The 26492-nt window shown below is 49.0% G+C and overlaps 1 protein-coding gene and 1 long non-coding RNA gene across 2 annotated transcripts in view; one reads left to right on the forward strand and one right to left on the reverse strand.

Annotated features, from left to right (window-relative positions):
* Nucleotides 1-6302, forward strand: part of CHMP4B (charged multivesicular body protein 4B) — a 48660-nt gene extending 42358 nt beyond the window's left edge. Inside the window, exons 3-5 of the mRNA XM_003134402.7 lie at nucleotides 1894-2008; nucleotides 3014-3140; nucleotides 5449-6302. Coding sequence (XP_003134450.6) covers nucleotides 1894-2008; nucleotides 3014-3140; nucleotides 5449-5513 — 307 coding nt within the window. The 3' untranslated portion in view covers nucleotides 5514-6302. The remainder of the gene's footprint in view (nucleotides 1-1893; nucleotides 2009-3013; nucleotides 3141-5448) is intronic.
* The window catches only part of LOC146395264 (uncharacterized), a 624884-nt gene that overhangs the window by 472849 nt on the left and 125543 nt on the right, over nucleotides 1-26492 (reverse strand). The gene's annotated exons all lie outside the window — the stretch shown is intronic.

A 26492-nucleotide genomic window follows, 5' to 3' on the forward strand; every position in this document is an offset into this window, starting at 1 on the left:
GGGATGAGCACAGTTTCAAGCTGGAAAGGTCCTTAGAAGGTTCTCTCACCGAGGCCTCTGATCGTCAAAGTGGGGAGAGACTTGCCCTGGGTTATATGTGATCTTGGTTCGAACTGAGATTAAAATCAATGTCTGTGACTCTCTCCTGATGCTGTCAGGGGCCCTGAAAAGTATGGTATAATCGAGGGCTTTAGCTCTCTCTTTTTAAGTCTGTTTGTTTTTGTTTTTTTTGTCTTTTTGCCATTGTCTTGGGCCACTCCCATGGCATATGGAGGTTCCCAGGCTAGGGGTCTAATCAGAGCTATAGCCGCCGGCCTACACCAGAGTCACAGCAACGCGGGATCCTAGCCACGTCTGCGACCTACACCACAGCTCACGGCAACGCCGGATCGTTAACCCACTGAGCAAGGGCAGGGATTGAACCTGCAACCTCATGGTTCCTGGTCAGATTCTTTAACCACTGAGCCACCACGGGAACTCCTTAAGTCTGTTTTTGATGGAATTTTCTGCCTCCCCGCCTTGCTCTTGGGCTTTGGCTGTCCTATTGACAGTGTTCTTGACCTCAGCATTCCTTCCTTTGTGTGGCCACCTCTCATACAGTGGCCTAAGAAACCAGATAACCAAGCTTGTCACAATTGTAATCAAAGGCCAGGGTGATGCTGGGCTCCAAATGACGGCTTCTGCCAAATAGAACAAAATTCTGTGTTTTAGCGCTCGAGTTTAGCATCATATATTTGGGGTTGCTCAGAGCCATTTTTTGCTTCCTCTTGGGTACTCAGCTGTGTTGTAGAACAGGAGTTGCCAAAATAGAGCATGTGGGTCTGCCACCGATTTTTGTAAATAAAATTTTGTTGACGCACAGTTGTGTCCAATAATACATATTGTCTGTGGCTGCTTTTGTGGCACACAGCAGGGTTAAATTTTTGTGGCAGAGATTGTATGGCCCACAAATTCTAATTTATTACTTTTGGGAGTTCCCTGGTGACCTGGTGGGTTAAGGACCTGGTGTCATCACTGCTTTGTGGTGTGAGCTCAGTCCCTGGCCTGGGAACTTTCACATGCTGTGGGCATGGCCAAAAATAAAATAAAATTTAAAAAATATATATTTGCTATTTGGCCCTTTTATAGAAACAGTTTGCAGATCCCTGTTCTAGAAATGTAGGGTTTCCACATTCAAAAGTAACTTTCAGGATAACTGGAGTATCGGCTAAGGTTCATTGGACTGAGCGTCCTGAGTGAGGCCCACATTTGCTTCATTCCCATGTTCTCTGTGGTGCGTAGCACACAGCACATCTCAGTAAATACTGTGCACACTTTGAAGTATATGTGTATGTATTATATTGATTAATTGATTAATTAATGTTTATGTGATTGACAGTGTGTAGAAAATAATTCTGCATTGCTTCCTTTCCCTTTGGGGCCTGGTAGAGGAGCCATAAGTGGCCTGGTGTAGCTGGGACAGGTCTGTCAGGTCGTGTGGCTCTATCATATGATTTGTGATTGGACCTCCCCCCGTGCAGCATTGCCCTTGAGCTTCAATAAGAGCTATTGGCCCAGGAGCTCGAGTCCCATAGTCTCATCTAACATGTTTACTAGCTCGCCTGAGAGACTGTGACTATGGCACCTAACTTTGCTAATAAATAAGCCTCACTTCCTTAGGCTTATTTATTGGACCAGGTGATGTATAAGGAGGCGCCCATCCTCTTGAATCTATGATTCTCTATTTTAAAGAGCAGGAAGAAGACAGTAAAGATAAAAAGTTATTCCTCAGAGGGAGTAATTTCAGGGGTTGGGGCTGGGAAGCAGATTGCATGGGGCTGGGTTTCTGCTCCTGCCTCACAGACCGCTTTTACACAGGCTGATTGATATGACATTTGTCCATTTCGTTTAAAGGGACATCGATAAAGTTGATGAGTTAATGCAGGACATTGCTGACCAGCAAGAACTTGCAGAAGAGATTTCAACAGCTATTTCAAAACCTGTAGGGTTTGGAGAAGAGTTTGATGAGGTGAGTGGTTTCCTGCAGGTCACACAAGCTTTACAAATGATCGCTGGGCTGCCTTTGCGGTGCTGTTACAGCCGGTCATCCCTCCAGACTTGAACATAGAAAGGACGTGGCATTAACCCTCCCTAATTCTGGACTTTGAGGGCTGTCTCAGTGCTTGGGGGAGTTCGCATGAAGTAAAGGAACCTTTGTTGGAACCCTCAGCAGACTTTGGGTCGGCATTGGTTTCAACAAGTATTTACCTTACCCCTTTCCATGGGGGGCCCTGGGCTCCATGCTGGGGCCGCTGCAGTGAAGGTGCCCTGGAGAAGTTTACAGGATTCGCCCTCAGACCACTCCAATGAGAGACAAAGGTGAGACCAAGGAAGGAATGTTTACGTCTGACGCCTCCAGGTTCTGTCTGGGACTTGGCCACCTGCCGATTTCTGCTGTAGCAGTTGGAACCTGGAGTCTCTTAGGTTTTTAAAATACAGTTACAGGCCCTATTGAAGGTACCTCATTCTGCCTTAGAGTTGAGTCCACTGAAGGCCAGGCCCTCTCCGTCGGACCGGACTCTTGGGGCTCTCTGCTTCCTACGGTATAGCTGAGAAAACAGCCCGTGGCCTTTACCCTTGGCTCTAGCACCAAGGTTTTCATGTTTTCTGACTGGAGTTTGACAGACTAGACAGCATCATTTCAGTTGACCAGACAGTCCTGAACGTTCACTCAGTGCACCAGTTCTGAGATGAAAAAATCAGAGTGAAAAAAATACAATCGCTTTTTTCAAAAAAGGCTCATAGCCAAGTGCAGGACTGCCAATGTAGCCATCAGTAATTGCTCTGTAGTGTGCTGTGTTCACCAGTAGAAGTGTGTTGTTTGAGTCACAGAGTGGGGACCTGGATGGAGTTCATCTCCCCTCTGACCTTCTCAGAAGGGAGGTGTGTCCCTGGAGCCATCAGGTGAGAGGTACCACGGGAGAGGCTGTGACCCCAGGGATGTCTCTCTCACTTCTCTGTTTCCTTTTACCAGGATGAGCTCATGGCAGAATTAGAGGAACTAGAACAGGAGGAACTAGACAAGAATTTGCTGGAAATCAGTGGACCTGAAACAGTCCCTCTACCAAATGTTCCCTCTATAACCCTACCATCAAAACCCAGTGAGTACTTCTCATCAGCTACGATGCCACGTGGGGGGTAATTGTGTGGTTGGTTGGCCTCAGCCTGGGTCCTGAGTTGCCCACAGTTGAGAACCAGCTAGGATCTGTGTGACAGCCCTCAGAACAATGTCCCCTGCTCTTTCCTAGTTTCTTTAGAACAGGGTTTCTTTTTTTTTTTGTCTATTTGCTATTTCTTCGGGCCGCTCCTGCGGCATATGGAGGTTCCCAGGCTAGGGGACGAATCGGAGCTGTAGCCACAGGCCTACGCCAGAGCCACAGCAACGCGGGATCCGAGCCACATCTGCAACCTACACCACAGCTCACGGCAACGCCGGATGGTTAACCCACTGAGCAAGAGCAGGGACCAAACCCGCAACCTGGATCGTTAACCCACTGAGCAAGGGCAGGGACCAAACCCGCAACCTGGATCGTTAACCCACTGAGCAAGGGCAGGGACCGAACCCGCAACCTCATGGTTCCTAGTCGGATTCATTAACCACTGCGCCACGACGGGAACTCCAGAACAGGGTTTCTTAATCTTGGCACTATTGACATAACCAGATCATTCTTTTTTTTTTTTTTTTTTTTTTTTTAAGGGCCACACCTGAGGCATATGAAGGTTCCCAGGCTAGTCGTCAAATCGGAGCTGCAGCTGCTGCCCTACCCCACAGCCACAGCAACACCAGATCCAAGCTGCTTCTGTGACCCACACCACAACTCTTGGCAACACAGGATTCTTTAACCTGCTGAGTAGGACCAGGGATCAAACCTGCTTTCTCTTGGATATTAGTCAGATTCTTAACCTGCTGAGCCACAATGGGAACTCCCAGACCATTCTTTGGGTGGGGACGGAGAAGGGAGCCTGTCCCCATGCACTGTGAATGTTTAGCAGAACCTAAGGCCTCTACTCACTAGACTCCAGTAGCACCCCTTCTCCAATTTTTCTTTTTGCTTTTTTTTTTAGGGCCGAACCTGAGGCTTATGGAAGTTCCCAGGCTAAGGGTTGAATTAGAGCTATAGCTGTTGGCCTACACTACAGCTATAGCAACGCCACATCTGAGCCACATTTGCAACGTATACCACAGCTCATGGCAAAGCTCATGGCAACACTGGATCCTTAACCCACTGAGTGAAGCCAGGGGTCGAACCTGAGTCTTTGTGGATACTAGTCGCGTTTGTTACTGCTGAGCCAAGACACATTTTCAGCATCAAAATAGAACCCCCAAGCTTTGACATTGAAAATTCCTCCAGATTTTGCCAGATGTCCTTAGAAAGTAATTTTAAGATTACTTTCCTTGTGCCACCAAACAAGAGGAAGTTCCAGGCACTTAGAGAAGGTGTGAGGAAGTGGAGGACAGCTCTTGCTTCCTGTCTGGTATCCTGTGCACACCTGTAAAAGCTGGGGCCTCAGAGGTAGCCACGGTGAAAAGAACATTGCTTTGTCTTTTTTTTTTTGGCCGCCCCGCGGCATGTGGAGTTCCAGGCCAGGGATCAGATCCAAGCTGCACTTGCTACCTAAGTCGAAGCTGCAGCAACATCAGATCCTTAACCCACTGTGCCAGGCGAGAGGTTGATCCTGTGTCCCATTGCTCCCAAGTTGTTGCTGATCCCGTTGGGCCACAGAAGGAACTCCTGCTTTGGCTTTTTTGAGACTTGCTTCTATGAAACCTTCGTTTCCTTTTTCCTGCACCCCTCCTGCCCCTAGTTATTTTACCCTTGAGTAGAAGTTCTCCACACAGAACTTCTTTCTTTAAGTCAAGCAGCTTGGCTTGGCATGGAGACAGAGCCCAGTGGGGCACAGTGTGACCAGGCTGCGTCACCTCAGTCTCCCCCAGATCACGGAGAAGTGGCTCTTCTAGTCGAGTGAGCTGCCCAGAATGGGGTGCAGGCAGAGCAGGTCCAGATGCCCCGCAGTGTATAGAGGAGGTGTAAGCCGGTGGAGGTGGCTGGCTGGCTGGGATGAGATCTCTCTTGGGGTTCTTCCCACTCTCCCCCACCTTGGATGCTCTGGGATTGAGGCCACGCATGGCTCCTGATGGACTCTCTGTAGAATCCTCCCTGCTTTGTTTGGCCTCAGAGTGGGGCGGGGAGGTGCTGTGGAAAGTGTGCCTGGTTATCTGGAGTTTAACGTTGCAGCTTTTAGGCACAGAGAAGCAGTCCGCTGATAGCCTGGCGGTGAGGCTGGCTGCAAGGGCGGGCTGTTTTGTAGACACCGCCGTGTAGCACAGCCCTGGCAGCCAGCCAGAACGTGTTGTGCACACCACAGCCAGCCCTCCTAAACTAAACGGCCTTTCCTCTTGTCACACAGCCAAGAAGAAGGAAGAAGAAGACGACGACATGAAGGAATTGGAGACCTGGGCTGGATCCATTTAACCGGTCCAGTGCGGGCTGGGCCCAGACAGACTCTGGTGGCCTGCGCGGCGGGCAGGCGTATGCGTGTGCGGGGCAGGCAGGACGCGGTGCAGGCAGGGTCCATCGCTCTCGAATCTCCCTCCAAAGCAGTAGGGCCGCATCACTGCTCACTCTGCATAGCATGGTCTGCACCCAGCGGGACGGGCGGGGGTGGGGTGGGGGGCGGGGGTGGGTGCCTGCTGTTTATAATGTTGAATTTCTGTAAAATAAACTGTATTTGCAAATCCAACACTGAGCTTCTGGACTACGCTAACTCCACTGCTGAACCTCAGTGGAAAGGGTCGACCATTTGCAGTTGAAATGATCTGAAAATGTAGCCTCTGTCCTTTTAAGTCAGCTGACTTTGTAAGACTTGTATGGTACTGGCAGAAAGTTGTTTTTTAAAAGCCATAGGCTTTTCCTTGTCCTTAGCTGTAATAATGCATCTGATTTTGGTTTCCTCGAGAGCTGTATTTCTGTCCATCGCCTGTGTACTGGCCCTGTGTTTACCACTCTGGCCCACTCCTCACTCCTACTCCCCTGGTCTTTTTGGAGTTTGTGACACTGGTTTGAAAGGGATGGTGGTCTCTTGAGAGCGTGTGAGATTGTTAGAGTGAAATTCCAGCTATATACGTTTTTCTAACATAGCTCTAAGGTCCTTGTTGCTGTTTGTGATAACTGATAGATAACTCATTGGAAACATGTGCATACATTTATATTCAGATGAAATTATGGTTTGCACTGTCTATTAAATATCTCGATTAATTTTCATACTTTGCCATTGTGTTTAATCGATCTGCTGTTTGCTTCGGGCGTTGACCCTTTCCGGGCCAGCACGGTGTCCAGTGGAGTCGGGGAAACGTGGAAGACTTGAACATGATGTGTATCAACAATTTTTTTTTTTTTTTTGTATTAACAATTTGAACCAAGAGCAGAGTGTGTCTTATTAGAGATGTGTTTTGGTTCCAGAAGCCATGAATCTGTGGCCCTCCCCTTGTTTGGGGACGCTCTGGGCACAGTTCAGGAGTGAGTTGGTTCTTGTATGGCTCCTCTCCATCAGTGTCCATGGGCAGTGCCAGCAGGACAGCAGCCCTCCACGTGTCGGAAACATTGCTGGGCCCTCTGAGTAGGCCCATCTGGTGCGCTGGTGCATTGAAGAAAATAGCCTTTCCCACGGCGAGGAAGTGGACGACAGTGACTGAGAATCTAGGACACGGGCTGCCCTCAGGTCAGCTGTGACTTGCCTGTGACTTTGACCCAGCCTCTTTCACTGTCTCTAGTTTTCTTTTTTCATTTTTATGGCTGCACGTGCAGCATATGGAAGTTCCTGGGCTGGGGCTCAATCAGAGCTGCAGCTCAGTCCTACAACCACAGCAACACTGGATGCTGGCCTACACCACAGCACCTCTGTGATCTAAGGTGCGTCTTGTGGCAATGCTGGATCCTTAACCCAAGGAGCAAGGCCAGGAATCAAACCTGCATCCTCATGGAGACTATGGTGAGTCCTTAACCTGCTGAGCCATACAGGAATTCCCTCTGGTTTCCTTTAGTCTTTCACTGCCTTGAGAATCTGATGGACACCGTGGACCTTCTCCTTTAGAAAAATGGATCTTTGTATGTTCATCCTTAATTCTGCAAATCGGCAGAATTGAGAGGATCCCTCTCCAGTGCCCATCCCCAAACCTCTTAAGATTAAAACCAACGCAAGTCCTGCTGTATAGCACAGGGAACTGTGTCCAGTCTCTTGGGAAAGAACATGATGGGGGATTATATAAAAAGAAGAATGGGGGGTTCCCGTCGTGGTGCAGTGGTTAACGAATCCGACTAGGAACCATGAGGTTGTGGGTTCGGTCCCTGCCCTTGCTCAGCGGGTTAATGATCTGGCGTTGCCATGAGCTGTGGTGTAGGTTGCAGATGTGGCTCGGATCCCGCGTTGCTGTGGCTCTGGCGTAGGCCAGTGGCTACAGCTCCGATTTGACCCCTAGCCTAGGAACCTCTATATGCTGCGGGAGCGGCCCAAAGAAATAGCAAAAAGACAAAAAAAAAAAAAAAAAAAAAAAAAGAATGGGAGTTCCCATTTGTGGCTCAGTGGTAGTGAACCTGATTAGTACTCATGAGGACACAGTTTCCATCCCTGGCTCCGGATCAAAGCAAGGAAAAAGATGTGAAAGACAAGAAGCTAGGGGGAGTTTCCACCAGTGTGGGCAAAGGCCCAGAGGCCACCTTGGGCTTGTTGTGGGTCTGAGCTGGACAGTTACACAGAATTGACAGACCTTTGTTAGGTATTTATGAAATGAATTGCAGATGAGGAAACCGAGCTGCCCAGGTGCTTCAAGTCTCATAGCAAGTATGGGCAGAGCTGAGATGTGAACTTGACCTGAGTCCCTGTCTCCCCATTCATATCTCTCTTCCTGTCTCTCCTGGGTACCCACCTTGTAGAAATAGCTTCCTTCCTGCTAAGCTGGATCCTGGCCTCACCCAGACAACAGAAGAGGCAGGTGGAGCTGGGATAGAAGCATAGACCTTGGGTCCTGCAGCTCAGACTCTGAACCAATGCCAGGCTAGATTTCCATGAGGGTCAGGCTAAATGGGGCCCAAATTTCCACAGGGCAACTTGGGCTGCAGCAAAGGGGAAAATTCTCCTTTCAAAGCAGAGTTGTGTTCTGCTCATAGTGATGTTAGTTGCCTGGACTTTTTTCTTTTTTTTTTTTTTTTTTTTTGGCCTCATCTGTGGCATGTAGACATCCCTGGGCCAGGGGTTGAACCTGCACCACAGCAGGAACCAGCGCCACAGCAGTGATGCCAGGTCTTAACCCACTGAGCTACCAGGGAACTCCCATTGGTTTTCAGCAAGAACAACGGTCAACAGTCCCAAAAGAATGACAAACATTAAGGGAGCATTTGGTTAACAAACCCGACTAGTATCCATGAGGACGTGGGTTCGATCCCTGGCCTCACTCGGTGGGTTAAGGATCTGGCGTTGCCATGAGCTGTGGTGTAGTTCCCAGATTTGCCTTGGATCTGGCGTTGCTATAGTTCTGACGTAGGCCAGTGGCTATAGCTCTGATTGGACCCCTAGCCCGGGAACCTCCATATGCCGTGGGGGCAGCCCTAAAAAAAAGACAAAACATTAAGGGAGCATTTATTAAGACCAGATGCTTAATCTGCTTCATTTTATTATGTATTGGTTCTTTTTGGCTGTGCCTGCAGCATCTGGAAGTTTCTGGGCCAGGGACTGAACCTGCACCATAGCAGTGACAATGCCAGATCCTTAACCCACTGCACCACACAGGAAATCCCGCTTCATTTTATTTAATCCACATAAGAACTGCTTCAGGGTTGGCCCACTCATTGCCCTATTTTACAGCTGAGAAAACAGGCTCAGAGGCCTAAGGTCACAGAGCTGGTGAACAGCAGAGCCCTAAGAATCTAGCCCCCTAAGGCCTTCCCTGCTGTGGTGGGGGAGGGGCAAGTTCACAGAGCCTCTCCTGTCTCCCTTAGAAGCTTCCAACTCTGAATGTGACCAGGTGCTGGAGTCCAAAGAGGAGGCCAATTTGCTCAGAAGTCTTCCTGCAGAAAGTGGAAAGGCCGAGGGTGACAGGATCTAGGATCATTCAGATGACCTGGAATGGAGCTGAGGGGTCAGAGCCACGCAAGTAGAGTTGGGCTTCTAGCTCTTTCCACAAGGGGTTTTGAAGACAGGGCTCCTCTGGGGCTGGTTTGCCCTGCACACCCTGAGCCCCCCGCCTTCTTCCCTAAAACCGTCTCACTAGTGCTACCTCTGTTTCCTCTCTCCCTCCTCCACTTGGGCAGCTATGTGGGGACACTCTGTTTCCCTCACAGAAAGCGTGGACTGACACCACAGTGTATATGCCGGCAGTTCTGCTTATCTATTGCTTCACAATAAACCACCCTGGGACTTAGACATGAAAAGCAACTATTTCATTATGCTCATGGATTCCATGGTCAGAAATTTGGGCAGGGCCCAGGGGGGGATTACTTGTCTTGGTTCCGTGGTAACTGGGGCCTCCCCTGCCAAGCCCCGAAGGCTAGTGACTTCACAGCTGGAGTCACCTGAAGACCTCTCCAGTTGCATGGTGTGGGTGTCTGGTGGTGCTGGTTGTTGGCCAGGACCACCCCTGGGGTGTCAGCAGTAACACAGGGCTTCTCTGGGTAGCTTGAGCCTCCTACAGCATAAAGGCCTCCATGTAGTCTGAGCTCAGGGCTCTAAAAGTGATTGTCCCGGGAGTTCCCATTGGCTCAGAGGGTTATGAACCTAAATAGTATCCATAAGAATGCAGGTTCCATCCTGGCCTCCTTCCGTGGGTTAAGGATCTGGCTTTGCCTTGAGCTATGGTGTAGATTGCAGATGCAGCTCCAATTTGACGCCTAGCCTGAGAACTTCTATATGCCTCAGGTGTGGCCCTAAAAAAGCTAAATAAAAAGTAAGTAAATAAATAAATAGAAGTGATCGTTCCAACCAGCAGCAAGAAAGGCGCATCATCTGTAGGACCTCGCCTTGGAAGTCATGGGGAGTCGCTTTGCTGTGTGTTACTAGTTACAAGCAAGTTGCAGACCCATCCCGGTTCAAGGGGCGGGGAATTCAACTGCACCTCTTAATGAGGGCAGGGCTAGTTCTGAAAGAGCACAGGGGACAGAAGATACCATTTGGGTCATCTGTGGGAGGCACAATCTGCCATGACAGCCAACACAGAGTGTTTAGTCTGTGCCAGGTATTGAGTTAACTCAATGGATGGGGGGGGGGGCTCTGAACCCCCATCCAGAGAAATTATTTTGAGGATGTGCCATATCATATCTACATCTATTCTATCTATAGACACAGTGATATATGGTATAATATATTGTGCACAAAATACATACACAACTCCTTGAGGTTTTATCTTATTTTTTTTGCTTTTAGGGCCACATGTGTGACATATGGAAGTTCCCAGGCTGGGGGTGGAATTGTAGCCACAGCTGCCAGCCTACGCCACAGCCACAGCAACTTGGGATCTGAGCCGTGTCTGCAACCTACACCACAAGTTGCAGCAACGCTGGATCCTTAACCCACTGAGCGAGGCCAGGGATCGAACCCACAACCTCATGGTTCCTAGTTTCCACTGCGCCACAATAGGAACTCCCCACTTGAGGTTTTAAAATGCTAGGATAAGAAATAATCAGTAATTCCAAGGTATTCTTCTATGTTCTAAAAGAGTTAAAAGATTTACCTCTGAAATCTGTCCCCTTTCTTCCCCTCCACCTGATCCAGGACACCACTGAATCTGATCTGGGCAACCTCAGCAGTTACCTCTCTGATCTCTGCCACCCACCTTGTGCGACCCCCACCAATCTTTTCTTTACAGTAGCCAGAGCCAATGAGAGCTTTGTAAAAAAGCTGTCACACCCTGTTTAAGAGCTCCCGAGGCTTCCACTGGCCTCTGGACAGAGTCACAGCCTCCACATTCGAGGCATGCTCTGGCAGGCCCCCATCTGCTTTTCCAGCTTCCCTGAGGCTCCTTCCTTGGACAGCTTTCTCATGCTGAGACTGGCAGAACATCTGCATCAGAATCTCCTGGGATTGATTCCACATACAGGTTCCTGTGTGGATCAGAATTACTTGGGGATTGAGGCTCTGTAACTTGCACTTTATTTGCTTTTTTTTAGGGCTGCACCTGCAGCACATGGAGGTTCCCAGGCTAGGGTTTCATCAGAGCTATAGCTGCTGGCCTACACCACAACCACAGCAATGCCAGATCTGAGCCGCATCTGCAACCTACACCACAGCTTGAGGCAATGCTGAATCCTTAACCCACTGAGCGAGGCCAGGGATTGAACCCTCAACCTCATGGTTCCTAGTCAGATTTGTTTCCACTGCACCACAAGGGGAGCTCCACTTGCACTTTATTTTTTAAAAAATTATTATTATTTTTCTTTTTAGGGCTGCACCTGTTGCATATGGAAGTTCCCAGGCTAGGGGTTGAATCGTAGCTGCCAGCCTACATCACAGCCACAGCAACACAGGGTCTGAGCTGTGTCTTAGACCTTACACCCCAGTTCACACAGCAATTCGAGATACTTAGCCCACTGAGGGAGGCCAGGGATCGAACCCACATCCTCCTGGATGCTAGTCAGGTTTGTAACCTGCTGAGCCACAATGGGAACCCTTGGAGCTTGTATTTATTTATTTATTTATTTATTTTTATTTTTATTTATTTATTTATTTATTTTTTGTCTTTTTGCTATTTCTTGGGCCGCTCCCGCGGCATATGGAGGTTCCCAGGCTAGGGGTCTAATCGGAGCTGTAGCCACAGGCCTACGCCAGAGCCACAGCAACGTGGGATCTGAGCCGCGTCTGCAACCTACACCACAGCTCAGGGCAACGCCGGATCGTTAACCCACTGAGCAAGGGCAGGGACCGAACCCGCAACCTCATGGTTCCTAGTCGGATTCGTTAACCACTGCGCCACGACGGGAACTCCTGGAGCTTGTTTTTAATTTTATTTATTTATTTGTCTTTTGTCTTTTTAGGGCTGCTCCTGCAGCATATGGAGGGTCCCAGGTTAGGGGTCAAATCCGAGCTGTAGCTGCCAGCCTACGCCACAGCCACAGCAACGTGTGATCTGAGCCGCATCTGCGACCTACACCACAGCTCATGGCAACACTGGATCCTTAACCCACTGAGTGAGTTCAGGGACCAAACCCACAACCTCATGGTTACTAGTCTGGTTCGTTAACCACTGAGCCATGATGGGAACTCCAAAACTTGTATTTTAAACATGCTTCTAATGTTTTTAATTTTATTTAAAAAATTAATGACTTTTTAATTTAATTTTTAAATGAATTTTAATGAATGCTCTTCTTCGTTAGTTTGAGAATCCCACCTTTGAGATAATGTCTTCTAGTGTAACAACCTCATCCCCATTCGGCAAATGAGGAAAATAAGGCCTAGAAAGAATGACTTTCCCCTGGCCTCAGCCTTCATGTTAGGGAACTGAAAGGTTAACTCAAGTGAGACCTCAGGGTAAATGTGTGTGGGGAATCTCCGGGGGGGCGGGTGGACGTGTTCCAAAATTTTTTGATCAGGGTGTGGGTTCCACAGTGGGAAACACTGCCATCTCTCTTTCCAGGCGGCGTGATGCTGTAATCCGCTGCAGAAGCCCAGGTCCCCAAAGAGAGTGGGGTCCTGCCCTCTCCCTCCCCGTCGAGAGGCTGATGCCGCAGTGCGCCAGGGTGCCTGCAGGTGGCGCCATCTCCCCGGGAGTGAGGCCCCGCGCCCCGTTGGCCTCTCAGGGACGGGATGGGCTCTTCCAGGGTAGTCTGCGCCCCTGGGAGGGGGAGGGCGAGAAGAGGTAGGGTGGGGGAGATGGGATGGAGGTGGGCTTAGAATTTCTACCTCCCCCCTCAGTCATTCTCCACCTGCCTGCTTGATGGGGTCTGATGAGATACTGCAGGCCATGGGACGCGGGGATAGGGTGGGGGGAAGGGTCGGAGTTGGGATTTGATGCTATATGGAGGTCCTAGCTCCAGCCAGAGGCTGGGAGAGAGGAGAAAGTGTAGCAGAAGGGATAGAAGCCACCTTAGAAGTTCAGTGAGCCGTCCATTGCGCGACTGAACCACCTGGGATAGAAGCCAGCTTAGAGGTGGGGCTATTATACCAACAACAATCCTGGTAATAGCAGTCATTAGCTACTGAGCTCCAGGGTGTCTGGTGAGCACTGCTCCCTCGTCCTTTGTCCTGTCCCAGGAGTCCCGCAAAGGAGGGCAGCGCTGTGGGTGATGCCCTCCCTTTGGGAGTGCTTTCCAAGTGGGAGGGTGGGTCCCGTGCATGCGACTTCAGTTTTTTTGGTTTTTGTTTCTTGTTTTTAACGCCTGCACCTGTGGCATATGGACGTTCCCAGGCTAGGGCTCAATTGGAGCTGCCGCTGAGGCCTATGCCACAGCCACGCCAGATCCCAGCCACGTCTACAACCTACGCTGTAGCCTGATGGCAATGCCAGATCCTTAACCCACTGAGCGAGGCCAGGGATGGAACCGGCATTCTCACAGAGTCAACAAAGGGTCCTTAACCCGGAGTTACAAAGGGAGCTCCTGAGACTTCGGTTCTTGACCTGAAGCCGCTCCCCCAAGGGCACAGAGCCACCCTCCTCCTCTGTCTCCTGTGAAGCTTGGCCCCCACCTTGGAGGGCCTTGGCCTTCCTTCCCTGGCCCTCTAACCTCTGGGGGCTCCAGAATCACCCAGAGCAGGCCTGGGGAGGAAGGCAGCCCTGCCCAGAAACTGTATTTTTAGCACACTGCCAAAGTGGGCCTTGGATACTCTCTGGGAAATGCTGATGAAGAAATGTCTTCGAGGGAATTCTCCTGTGGCTTAGTGGGTGAAGGATCCTATGTTGTCACTGCAGCGGTCCAGGATGCTACAGTGCCACGGGTTCCATCCTTGGCCCTGGAACTTCTGCATGCCATAGGCATGTCCAAAAAAAATAAAATTAACATCTTTGAAAAGATAAAACTCTGACTTGTAATTCTTGCTGATTTCCATGGTGTAAATTACTCCCACCAAGGCCAATTTCAAGGTACCAATAAGGAGTTCCCACTGTGGCTCAGTGGTTAACGAATCTGACTAGGAACCATGAGGACGCAGGTTTGATCCCTGGTCTCACTCTGTGGGTTAAGGATCCGGCGTTGCCATGAACTGTGGTGTAGGTCGCAGACATGCCTCAGATCCCTCATTGCTATGGATCTGGCGTAGGCTGGTGGCTACAACTCTGATTGGCCTCCTAGCCTGGGAACCTCCATGTGCCAAGGGTGCGGCCCTAGAAGAGACAAAAACAAACAAACAACAAAACAAAACAAATCAAGGTACCAATAAGAAAACAAAATTCCTCAAAATTGAAAAATTGGCTGTCAGAGATGATACAAGCCTGCTCCATGACCCCGGTGCCAAAAGGTTTATGACTTTGAGTGTTGAAGAAAAATCCTTTCTCTGCTTTGGTCAGGATGCTCTATGTAATTGCAGGGGTGAGTATAACATGAAAATACGGAGCCCCTTGTTCAAAAATTATTAAGAATTTCAAGACAATGGCAACAGAGTGTTAAACCAAATGGGGGTCCTTCTGGGTGAGAGCCCTGTACAGTTGCACAGGTTGCACACCGTGAAAGTTTGCCCTGGCTCCAGTCCAGGACACAAGCATCGCTCGCTGGTCATGGCGTCCTGACCCCCTACAAACTATTATCCTCTCAGCTGCCAAAAGTACCTCTTAATATTCAGGCCAAGTGCTGCAGTGCCCTGCCTACCTCTTATTCTTAACAGCAGAGGGGCCCTTCTACCTAGCCTGCTTCTCCCACCCTGGCTCCGCAGCTACGTATTCTCATAGCTCCACACCCGTCCCTGCCTCTCTCCTATCACCTTTGAGGCATTACAAGTTATGCGTATGATCTCCATCTCTCCCTTCATCCCCTAAGTTCCATGAGGGCAGAGGCCATTGTATTCCTGTGTTCAGCGCCACTGTGTACCTGTACTTAGTATGCACTCAAAACTTACTAGTCGAATAAATGAATTAATTGATGAAAAGCATAATTGGACCAGCACAAGGTTTCAATTTTTTTGGTAACAGAATCATTCAGTCTAACGAGGTCTTATCTGTAGCTGGCTGCTTTGCCAGGGGGGCAGGGGTGCCTCAGAGCCCTGACTGTGGGCCCCACGCACTCTGCAGAACAGTGAGAGTTCAGTGGACCTGGTTTGGTGACCATATTGCCACTTTCTTTTTCCTCCTATGTTTAATCTTAACCCCTTTTGGTTAGCATTAATGATCTGTTTGGATTGGCCAGACTTTGAACTCTTAGCTGTCACATTGGTTATGAACTCGGATGATATTCCCATGAAGAAGGGAGAGGAAGTCACTGAGGCTGCCTCTTCTGAGCACCTACTGCATACTACCAGGAAAAGTGGGCTGAGTGGGGGTGCAGGGATCCTGCGTCCCTCCGTCCCTTGCCATGCAGATCACATTTGGCTGCCTCTCAGCTCTCAGAACAGAGGTGAGCACAGGGGCAGGGCCACAGCCCCATCTGTCAGAAGACCAGCCTGCCTCGACCCACTCTGTCATGCTGGGCTCACTTTAGTCATAAAGTGACCTTCCATGGCCAGAGGCTACGTGCTCCCTCTCCCTGGCCTCTAAGCTCACTTTTACACCAGTCACCATTTATTAAGCACTAACGAGGTACTCAGCGTGCTGCTAAGGGCTTTGTGGGTTTTATTTCCATCAGTCCTCACATTCACCCTTAGGCGTGGCTGTTATTATGCCTCTCAATTATTTATCTATTAGTTAATTTATTTATTTATGCTTTTTAGAATTGCACCTGTGGCATATGAAAGGCCCCAGGCTAGGGGTCAAATCGGAACTGTAGCTGCCGGCCTACGCCACAGCCACACCAGATCTGAGCCACATTTGTGACCTACGCTGCAGCTTGTGGCAACACTGGACCCTTAACCCACTGAGCGAAGCCAAGGATTGGAACCTGTATCCTCATGGATACTAGTTGGGTTCTTAACCTGCTGAGCCACAACAGGAACTCCGCCCACCTTACAGATGAGAAAGTGGACGCTCAGAGAAGGGCAGTGACTTGGTCAAGGTCACATAGTAAGGGATTCTAACTGCCTGCCCACTCTGACCCCGGAGGCTGAGCCACAGACTGGCTTTTTATCACCTTCCCCTCTGCATATGTCTCCTCCTGTCTCTTATAAGATACTTGTCATTGGATTTAGGGCTCACTTGGGTCCCCTAGGATGATATCATCTGAAGATCTTTCATTTAATTACATCTGCAAAGATCCTTTTTCCAAAGAAGGTCACACTCACAGGTACAGGGGGTTTGGACACCGACATACCCTTTTGGGGAACCACCCTTCCACTCACGTGGTAGTGGTGGGGGCTTGTCATCCGAGCCCTCACACCTCAGCCTCGCCAGTAAAATGAAAATGAGAGGCAGACGTGCAGTTGGCTCAGTAAATTCGAAGCCAAAGGAAGAACTAAAGCGCAGGGAGGGAACAGGCACTGGGAGAGTCTGCCCCTCTGGGCCGCATCTGTGAGGGGGTCCAGCGGGCTCCTCCACCTCCCCGGTGGAGGCGCATGCGCAGCTCTGAGGCCTGCTTTGGACTGAGCCCCACCGCAGGCGGGAGGCTCCGCGTCCCATTTTGCCAGAGCGCTACCCAGAAACATATTTTATCCTTAAACGGGCCAATTAAGTAGGCAAATGTTTTCAAACAGGAGGATTTATTGGCATAGGATGTGCCATCCCTCCGAGCGGGAGGAGTGGGTGTGTGTGCAAGCCATCTGGAGGGGAGTTGTTTATCATATTTATTTAGTTACGAATTGCTGGTTTGTAACTGGCAGGGCTTCATTAGGTGGGAGCGTAAATCCCTGGGAGGGTGCATGGATTCGGGTGGCTTTTGGAACACATGTGCATCTGTATCTGTGCAGACAGGTATGTCTCTGCACCAGAAGTGCTTGCGTGCACGCGCCTGCATGGGTATGTTTATGAGTGTGCACATCCCTTGATCATGTTCTTTCTGTGTGCACACACACGTGTCTTTGTGCCCCCTGGGATGTGCACTCATCTTTGCACATGGATACATGCATGGCCTTGTGTGCACAAACCCTTGTCTCAAGCCCATCACGCCTAACAACTTCTAGTCAGCATTAGATGCTACCGATCACGTTCTCCTTAAAAGCCTCTTCCCTGTCTGCGTCCTATGTCACTCTCTCCCGTACCCTCTTCTCTCTCTAGGCCAGAAGCTGTTGTGAATGAGGGAAGAGGGTGTGGCCTGGGTTAGGCTTTTGACACAAACTCAATCTCCCTATTGAAAAAGCAAAGGAATTGTCTTGGCATCTGCAAAGACACATGCTCTTCTGTTTTACTTGACACACTCAACTCTGATTCTCTGAGACTACCCTTTATGATAAAGGTGTGGGACATGGAAATCATTGCAAATGCAATGATAACTGACAACAGAACAGCTTAACTTAACCTTGGATTCTATGAGACAATAGGGAAAAGTGATGGGAGTTCCTGCTGTGGTTCAGTAGGTTAAGGATCTGGGGTTGCTGCAGCTGTGGCACAGTTTGCAGCTGGCAGCTCAGATTCGGTCCTTGGCCCCAGAACTTCCATACGCCACAGGTGCACACACACACACAAAAAGAACAGGAAAAAAAAAGGGAAGCGTGGGGTCTGTGGTGAACTGGAGAGCTCTTGCCCTAACTGCTTAGTCCTTAGCTACTTAACTTCTTAGCTACTTTTCAGCAATGGCTGCCCTCAGGCATTCTAGCCCATGTTGTCAGATCTTCTGATTTTCCAAGAGAAGACAAAGATTTGTATTTTTTTCACTGCACCCTGAGCAGGCAGAAGTTCCTGGGACAGGGACAGAGAGAGCACCAGAGCCATCCTGAGCCACAGCAGTGACAATGCCAGATCCCTAACCAGCTGAGCCACAAGGAAACTCCAAAGATTTGTCTTTTTTTAGAGCTGCACCTGTGGCATATGGAAATTACAGGCAAGGGGTTGAATTGTAGCTGCAGCTGCTGGCTTACATCTCTGACCTAAGCTGCAGCTTGCGGCAATGCTGGATCCTTAACCCACTGAGTGCAGTCAGGGATTGAACCTGAATCCTCATAGATACTAGTCAGCTTCTTAACCCACTGACCCATAACAGAAACTCCTTTTTTGCTGTAATTTAATATAATTTTTTAGGGCTGCACCCATGGCAGATAGAAGTTCTTGGGCCAGGGACTGAGTCTGAACTGCAGATGCAGCCTATGCTGCAGCTGTGACAATGCTGGATCCCTTAACCCACTGGGCTGGGCTAGGGATTGGCCCCAGACGTTGCAGTTGGATTCTTAACCCACTGTGCCACAGCAGGAACTCTTAAATTGTTTTTATTTTATTTATTGCCTCCTGCCTTTGTACATACTGTTTCCTCGTTGTGCAATTCCTTTCTGGGATCCTCCTCTTCCCCTAGCTAACTCCTCTGCATCCTCTGGGACCCCACAGGAAAAGCCCTTTGCCAAAGTGTGAATCTACATCTCACCTCATGGAGTTTTCAGGATTCCATGTGATTGTGTCTAACACAAAGCCTGGCATGCAGGGGGTGCTCAGTTGACGTGACTGCCATCCTCTGCCTCCCTGGGCTGCCCTCCCCGGGGCAGGAGGACTGCTGGCACCTCCTGGGCCCTGAGAAATTTGACAGTCTGGCTCGTGGACAGATGAGTTCCCAGCCTTTTCCAGGCTTGAACCCTATGTGACATCAGTCACAGAACTTCACCAGCACGTGGATTTTTCCAATCAGCCTTCTCCCATTGAATGGGCATTTTAATATTTTCATTGGACATGTATTAGTCATAGAGAATTCTGATTTTTACCGCTCGTGTTTTAAGTTTGGTGTTCTGGGCTTTAAAAATATAATCAGCTTTCATAAGAGATGGTTTCTTGGATGTAAAGGCGGGGAGCGCTGGCCTGGCAACAGCACGATTGGAACTCTAAGTGTCTAAAGTGACGGTCGTGAGTCCCCAGAGCCACCTTGCAATCAGCTGCTGTAAACGGGAATTTGGTGACGAGTATTAGAAAGATGGGGGAAGATGAAAATGAGAAAAAAGAAACATTCAAGAGGGAATTGAATTTTTGAAGTCATTTGATAGAAGTTTTCAAAATGAACAATAACAGCCCCTGAAGTGTGTCTTTTCCTGGCTGAAGGGGAGAAGGGTTTGCTTTCTGAGCTCCTGAAAGACACTTTCAAAGCTTCTTCTTTCTTTTTTCCCCCTTGCTCCCTCCTTTCCTTCCTCATTTTTCTTCTCCTTCTTTTCGCAAATGTTTCCTGAGCACCTACTGCATGCCAGGCCCCACACTGGCACTAGGGGTACAACAACATATGGGGCTAGATGTCCCTGCTCTTGTGATGTTTACAACCCTCCCCTGCTGTTAGGTGATGGGGTTGTTTTCAGCATTTTTTTTTCCTCTTTTTTAACGGCTGCACCTGTGGCATATAGAGGTTCCCAGGCTAGGGGTCAAATCAGAGCCGCAGCTGCTGGCCTATACCACAGCCATGGCAACACCGGATCCGAGCCACATCTGCGAACTATACCAAAGCTTGTGGCAAAGCCTGATCTTTAACCCACAGAATGAGGCCAGGGATCAAACCCGCATCTTCACTGAGCCACAATGGGAACTCCTGTGCTTCCAGCTTTTTATAATTGCAGAAAATGGGGTAGTGAACATTTTTGCACAGTTACCAGTACAAGGCATGGGACAGAGTTTCCTGTTGCCCCAGCAATGGTGACTGAGACCAAAGCTATAGGCAAAGCCATCAAGTATCCCACATTCTAAAGAGTGCATTTAAAACGGGGGCCAGGCACACCCTTCTGGGCTTATGAAAGTTAGTCCAGCAAGTTCTGTTATCCCAGCTTCCCCCTGCAGCCCCTAACCCCTTGTCCTGTCTCTATAAGCAGAAAATCAGTGAGAGACAGACAGAAGAGAATTATTGCGTTGTAAGTTGTTGGCACTGGGGGGGTGGGGTGGGAGGTCACGGTCTTCTCCCTGGGGTGGCGGGGGGGCAGGGGGGCGGTGATCCCCAAAGGGCATGCTTGCAAGAGTTCCTGTTGTAGCTCAGCGGTAAGAAACCCTACTAGTATCCATGAGGGCTCTGGTTTGATCCATGGCCTTGCTCAGTGGGTTAAGAATGCAGTGTTGCTGTGAGCTGTGGCGCAGAATCTTGTGTTGCTGTGGCTGTGGGGTAGGCCAGCAGCTGCAGCTATGATTCAGCCCTGATTCAGCCCTTAGCCTGGGAATGTCTATATGCCACAGGTGCGGCCCTAAAAAGCAAACAGAAACAGAAACAAAACGGTGCTCTTGCAGAGATGAGGCCTACTGGATTGTGGATTGTGCCACGTTGTGAGGGGATCTACTTAGACACTCACGTGGTCTCCCTGCCCTGGACAAGATACAGGCAGGTGGGGAGCAGCTGCACAGAGGAGGCTGAGGTCAGGTGTATCCTGTGGGGGTGGCTGGAGCTGTCTGCAGGGACAAGGACTCAAGGGGTGGAAGGAGGTCGGGGTGGGCTGCCAGGGGTGGGAGCTGAGGACCAGAAGGACCAGAGCCATGTCCCATGTCAGGAGCCCACCCCTGAGGATGGCAGACCTGTGCCCACACAGGGGCCCAGGGCACTGCTGGGCAGCATCTTCACACACCTCCTCTGCCTGGCCCTCTCCCCCCCGGAAGCTGTCTCTGTCTGCCCTCTCTCAATCCTCCCATGCCCTCCAGCCTGGGGCCCCCAAGGGTCCCACCAACCCAGACCAGCCCCCCTGGCCTGTCTCCCTCTAGGGTATGTCCATCTCCGGCCGGCAGTGATGTCTCTGTCACTTCGTTTGGCCTTCATTTGCCTCTGAGTCCCAGCACCTGGCACAGGGCTGGTAAACCGTGAATGCGCACTGTGTGTGTGCAGGAAGCACCTTTGGTAGAGGAGCTCTGAGTAGAGGGGAGCTGCTGGCTCAGGTCCCTGGGGCTGGAGGACACCTGTCCTCTGACTGTCTTTATTATCCCTTCTCTCCTCTTTAGGCCCAACCCTAGCCTGGCTTTCCCTTTACAACCAAATAAATAAATCTTCATCTTCAGAGTGAGCTTTCCTCTGGACAGTGCTCTGAAGAATTGGAAATGCTTGCAGCCCCAGTTTACAGCAAAGAGTCATGAGAGGAGATCTCTTAAGCACCCCCCTACCTCCCCCTGCCCCACGCTTTGCAAAGGCTGGGCTCTCAGCAGCCACACTGACTCCTCCTTCTCTGCTGGATGAAAACCTCTTCTACTAGGCCTGACTCAAAACTTGCCTCCCGGGTTCCCGTCGTGGCGCAGTGGTTAACGAATCCGACTAGGAACCATGAGGTTGCGGGTTCGGTCCCTGGCATTGCTCAGTGGGTTAACGGTACGGTGTTGCCGTGAGCTGTGGTGTAGGTTGCAGACGCGGCTCGGATCCCGCGTTGCTGTGGCTCTGGCGTAGGCCAGTGGCTACAGCTCCGATTCAACCCCTAGCCTGGGAACCTCCATATGCCACGGGAGCGGCCCAAGAAATAGCAACAACAACAAAAAGACAAAAGACAAAAAACAAAACAAAACAAAACCAAAAAAAAAAACCAAAAACTTGCCTCCCTGGGAAAACTTCCTTGGTCTCTCTGGCTCTTAGTTTTTTGTTTTTTGTTTTTGTTTTTCCCTTTTTCCTGGAATCGAATCCTGCAAGCATCCTTCATCCCAGCATCATCTAAACAATATTTGGGATTTGGGGAGTTCTGACTGTGGCACAGTTGGTTAAGAATCTGACTTCAGGTTCAATCCCCTGTCCAGTGCCAGGATCTGCCATTGCCAAAGCTGTGGCATAGATGGTAGGTGTGGCTCAGATTCAGTCCCCAGCCTGGGAACTTCCACATGCCGTGGGTGTGGCCAAAAACAAAGCAAAGCAAAACAATATTTTACCCATCCATGTCTGGACATTCTCACTAGGGGTAGGGGAGACAGATCTGGAAAGCAGAGGACAGGCTCAAGTGGGTTTCCAGAGGTAGAATCCATGGGGTTGGACCTTAGAGTGGGAGGGGAGGCCAGGGCAGCACCTGTGGTCTGGAGAAAGGTCTGGGCTTGAAAGGATTGAGGATGCAGACAGGATAGGGGTGGCGGGTATCGGGAGCAGCATCAAGGTTGGCAGAACCCCCAGGAGGAATGTAGCCTTACCTCAGGCTTACTGCTCCTTTGACAAATGAATCAGCAATATCAATGAAAATATAGGAGTTCCCGGAGTTCCCATTGTGGCTCAGTGGTTAACAAATCCAACTAGGAACCAGGAGGTTGCGGGTTTGATCCCTGGCCTCACTCAGTGGGTTAAGCATCTGGCATTGCCGTGAGCTGTGGTGTAGGTCGCAGATGTGGCTCGGATCCTGCATTGCTGTGACTGTGGTGAAAGCCAGCAGCTGTAGTTCTGATTTGAGCCCTAACCTTTCCACTGGGGCTGCATGTGATTCCCTGCTCTGCCCCTCCAGGCCCCACAGCACCCACCTGGTCCTCTGTGAGTCTACAACTTCTTCTTGGAACAGGTGTCAAACCAATGTCTTTGCTGCAGGCGAGGGAGTGAGCTCCGCAATGAAGGATTGTGTCCTTCATCCCGTCCCCTATGTTTTACGCCGCCATGTAAAATTTTCCATTAATTCCTCAGAATAAAATGTAGTGGCTGTTAATTTTTGATGCCTGGGACGTAGCCAGCTGAATGCTTTTTTATGCCTGAAACTATTTTCCACCATTAGGAAAGTGTAATAAAAAGTTTTCTTTCTCTCTTTGATTTTATTTTTTAATTAGGCCAGAGGCTTTTGGTGGTTCTGCTGTTGGAGCTGTGGCCAGCAGCTGGGTATCTAGGAAGTAACAGAAAAAGGACATAAACCCGCACTCCTCAAACGCCATCCCCACAGCCAGGCCTCGCCGTTCTGAAAACGCAAATCATTGTAAATCCCAAGTCTTCATTGCTTTTCCAAAAACGGTTTTTGTGAGAGGTAAGATGAAGCTGTGAAAAATTTCTGTTCTTTGCTTCTTAAATTTTCTTCTTTAGAGCTTCCTTTCGGATTGATCAAGTTTTCTTTGTTTAGTTATTTTGATCCATTTGTTTGGAAATTATATATGTTATTCTATTTCAGGTATTTTTTGCAGCATAATAAGTCATTCCACATGAGTCACTTAAACCAATTTATTATCAGTTCTGCTTCATGTGACCGAGGCATTGAGACCGCTAAAGGGTCCAAAAAAGCCTCACGACATGACTAGCAATTTGTGTTGGTTGTTAGCTGAGAGCTTGATTGAGGCTGTTGGTTGGGCGCTTTGGTTCTTTTCTACAGGTCCTTTCCATATTGTTGCTTGAACTTCCTCACAGTATGGAGGTTGGATGTCAACAGGAATATTCCAATAAAGCTATAGATGTCTTAAGGTCCAGCCTTGGAGGCTACCAGTATCACCTCTGCATTCTTTTGAACAAAACATCATAAAGCCAGCCCAGATTCAAGGGGTGGGAAAACAGACTGCATCTTGCCTGGTAGGAGTTCAAAAGAATTTGGGGTCATCTTTATTTTTGGTTAATCTAAAAACTGTTTTATGTTAAAGGCTACACTTGAATTTCATACTTGTATTTAACATTTCAGATTTCTAAAAAATCCAAAACTGGTGAAAAAAAAAAAAATCTCAGAATGCATTACTTTCCTTCTGAATGTCCTCTTCCTAGCTCCTTTGTTATTGTTATTTAGTACTCTAGTTCCATCTTATTTATAAAATCTGAGTTTTTGGAGTTCCCGTTGTGGTGCAGCGGAAACAAATCCAACTAAGACCCATGAGGTTGTGAGTTCAATTCCTGACCTCGATCACTGGGTTTAGGATCTGGCATTGCCGTGAGCTGTCGTGTAGGTCACAGATGTGGCTGTGGTGTAAGCCAGCACTGTAGCTCTGATTTGAGCCCTAGCCTGGGAACCTCCATATGCCACAGGAGCAGGCCTAAAAAGCAAAATAAATAAATAAATAAAATCTGAGTTTTTAAGTATAATTTTTTTTTTTATAATAAAAACTTATTTAGGAGTTCCCTGGGCACCTAGTGGTAAAGGATCTAGCACTGTTACTGTTTTGGCTTGGGCCGTTGTGGCGTGGGTTTAATCATTGGCCTAGGAACTTCTGCAAGAACAAAAAACCAAAAGATAAAAAACAACTTATTTAGCTTTACCATAATGTTTTGTTTTGTTTTTCTTTTTAGGACCGCACCCACAGCATATGGAGATTCCCAGGCTACACATAGCAGCGCAAGATCCGAGCAGCATCTGTGACCCACACCACTGCTCACAGCAATGCCAGATCCTTAGCCCACTGAGTGAGGCCAGGGATTGAACCTGTGTCCTCATGGATGCTAGTCAGATTTGTTAACTGCTGAGCCACAATGGGAAATCCAAGATTTGCCATCATGTTTTACCAAAAGCCTTGCTGACCATTGCTCCTTGCATCCCATTTCTCCCTATGGGTTCGTCTTCCTTCTTGCTGAAGTGCACCCTTTAATAACTTCCAGTGAGAGCCTGTGCGTGGTAAACTCTATTAATCTTGCGGGTCTGGAAACAGCTTTACTTTTGTCTCACTCTGTAAAGACAGTTTGAATAGGTATAAAATCTAGGTCAAGTATTTTCTCGCTGTATTCCTCTCTTTTCCTGTTCCTGTGGTTACTGATGATAATTCTACCTGTTCAATCATTTAATTGTTGTTTCTTGAGGGAATCTGTCTTTTCCCCTTTTCTGGAAGCTCTAAAGTTTTCCTTTTTATTTTTTGTCTTTTTAGGGCCACACCTGCAGCACATGGAGGTTCCCAGGCTAGGGGTCTAATCAGAGCTATAGCTGCTGCCCTACACCACAGCCACAGCAATGCCAGATCTGAGCTGTGTCTGAGACCTACACCACAGCTCACGGCAATGCTGGATCCTTAACCCACTGAGAGAGGCCAGGGATCGAACCCGCAACCTCATGGTTCCTAGTCAGATTCGTTTCTGCTGCACCATGACGGGAACTCCTCCTTTTTATTCTTAATATTGTTCACTGCAATAAAGGGTGGATTTGTTTTTAATCATCCCACTTTGAATTCTATGAAGATTTTTTTCAGTTCTGGAAAAAAATTTTTTTCTTCTTTTTTGGTCATACCTGTGGCATATGTAAATTGAGCTGCATCTACAACTTACACCACAGCTGGGGCAACAACGGATCCTTAACCCACTGTGCTGGGCATCAACACCATAGAGATAAGCTGGATCATTAATCTACTGTGCCACTGTGGGAACTCCTGGAAAATCCTTATGTGTTTTCTTATATTGCCCTTCCCATGTTCTCATTATTGTCTCTTAATGGAGTTCCTATTAGGTGCCTGATGGATTGTCTCATTTCATCCTCCATCTTAACTTATCATCACATCTCTTTATATCTCTGTGTTATATTCTGGGCAATGGCCTCAGAACACCTAAGTCTTCTAGGTAACAGCTATGCCCAGATTACTATCAAATCCATCTATTGAGTTTATTTTTATTTCAATTTACCTTAGATTGACTTTTCACCTTCCCTGCTCTAGGGTAGGAGATTTACTTCCCAGTTGTAGCGCAGGGTTATTGGGGAGTTTTTACTCCAGTCACCATTCAAGGGATAAATAGCTTGTTTTCAACTTCTACTTTATGGAGGGAGCCTAGTTCCAGGTCCTGGCCTCTCTCAGAGTCTAGAGCCTCATCTTCCATCCTCACAGAGGCATTAAATCCCCAACTCTTTCCAACCAAAGTCCAGATACGGCAGCCCTGGGCTGGTGCGGTGGCTCCATGAAGCTGCCAGGGACTCATCCACCTTCGATGTTTCTACTCCGCCACCCTCAGAGGATGGCATTCACCCGCTTGTTGCACTTTCAGGCAGCCCATCTTTGAAATGCCCCTTCGTCACCCTCAGAGGATGGCATTCACCTGCTTGTTGCACTTTCAGGCAGCCCATCTTTGAAATGCCCCCATGGCTTCTGTCTCCCCTCATTGTCCAGAATGGGGTCACAGGGGGGCCCCTACCTGCAAGGGATGCTCAGGGAATGAGTGTTTTGGTGGTGTCTTTCCTTCCCATCATAAAACAATTGCAGTTCTCTTGGGAAGGTAGTAGAGCTAGAGGGTATGGAGCTGCTAACTTGTACCGTCTGCCACATAGAATGTTATCCTTATTTAGGTGAGGAGATCACGGCTCAGAGAGGTATGGTGATTCACACAGCCCAGATTCACCTGCTCCGAGCTTGTGTTCTTTCTGCTGGCCCCTCTCCACTCTCAGCCTGCTCTGACCGAGGGATCCTGGCCTGGGTCTTAGCTGCTGGGCTTTCCCTGGTCACAGCGCACTTGTCGTGCATGAGGGATGCCTGGGCA

This window comes from Sus scrofa, chromosome 17 (genome assembly GCF_054392235.1).
Source record: "Sus scrofa isolate SSC_HxYL_T2T_F1_AM1 chromosome 17, Sscrofa_HxYL_maternal_Yorkshire_Landrace_v2.0, whole genome shotgun sequence".
Lineage (NCBI taxonomy): Eukaryota > Metazoa > Chordata > Mammalia > Artiodactyla > Suidae > Sus > Sus scrofa.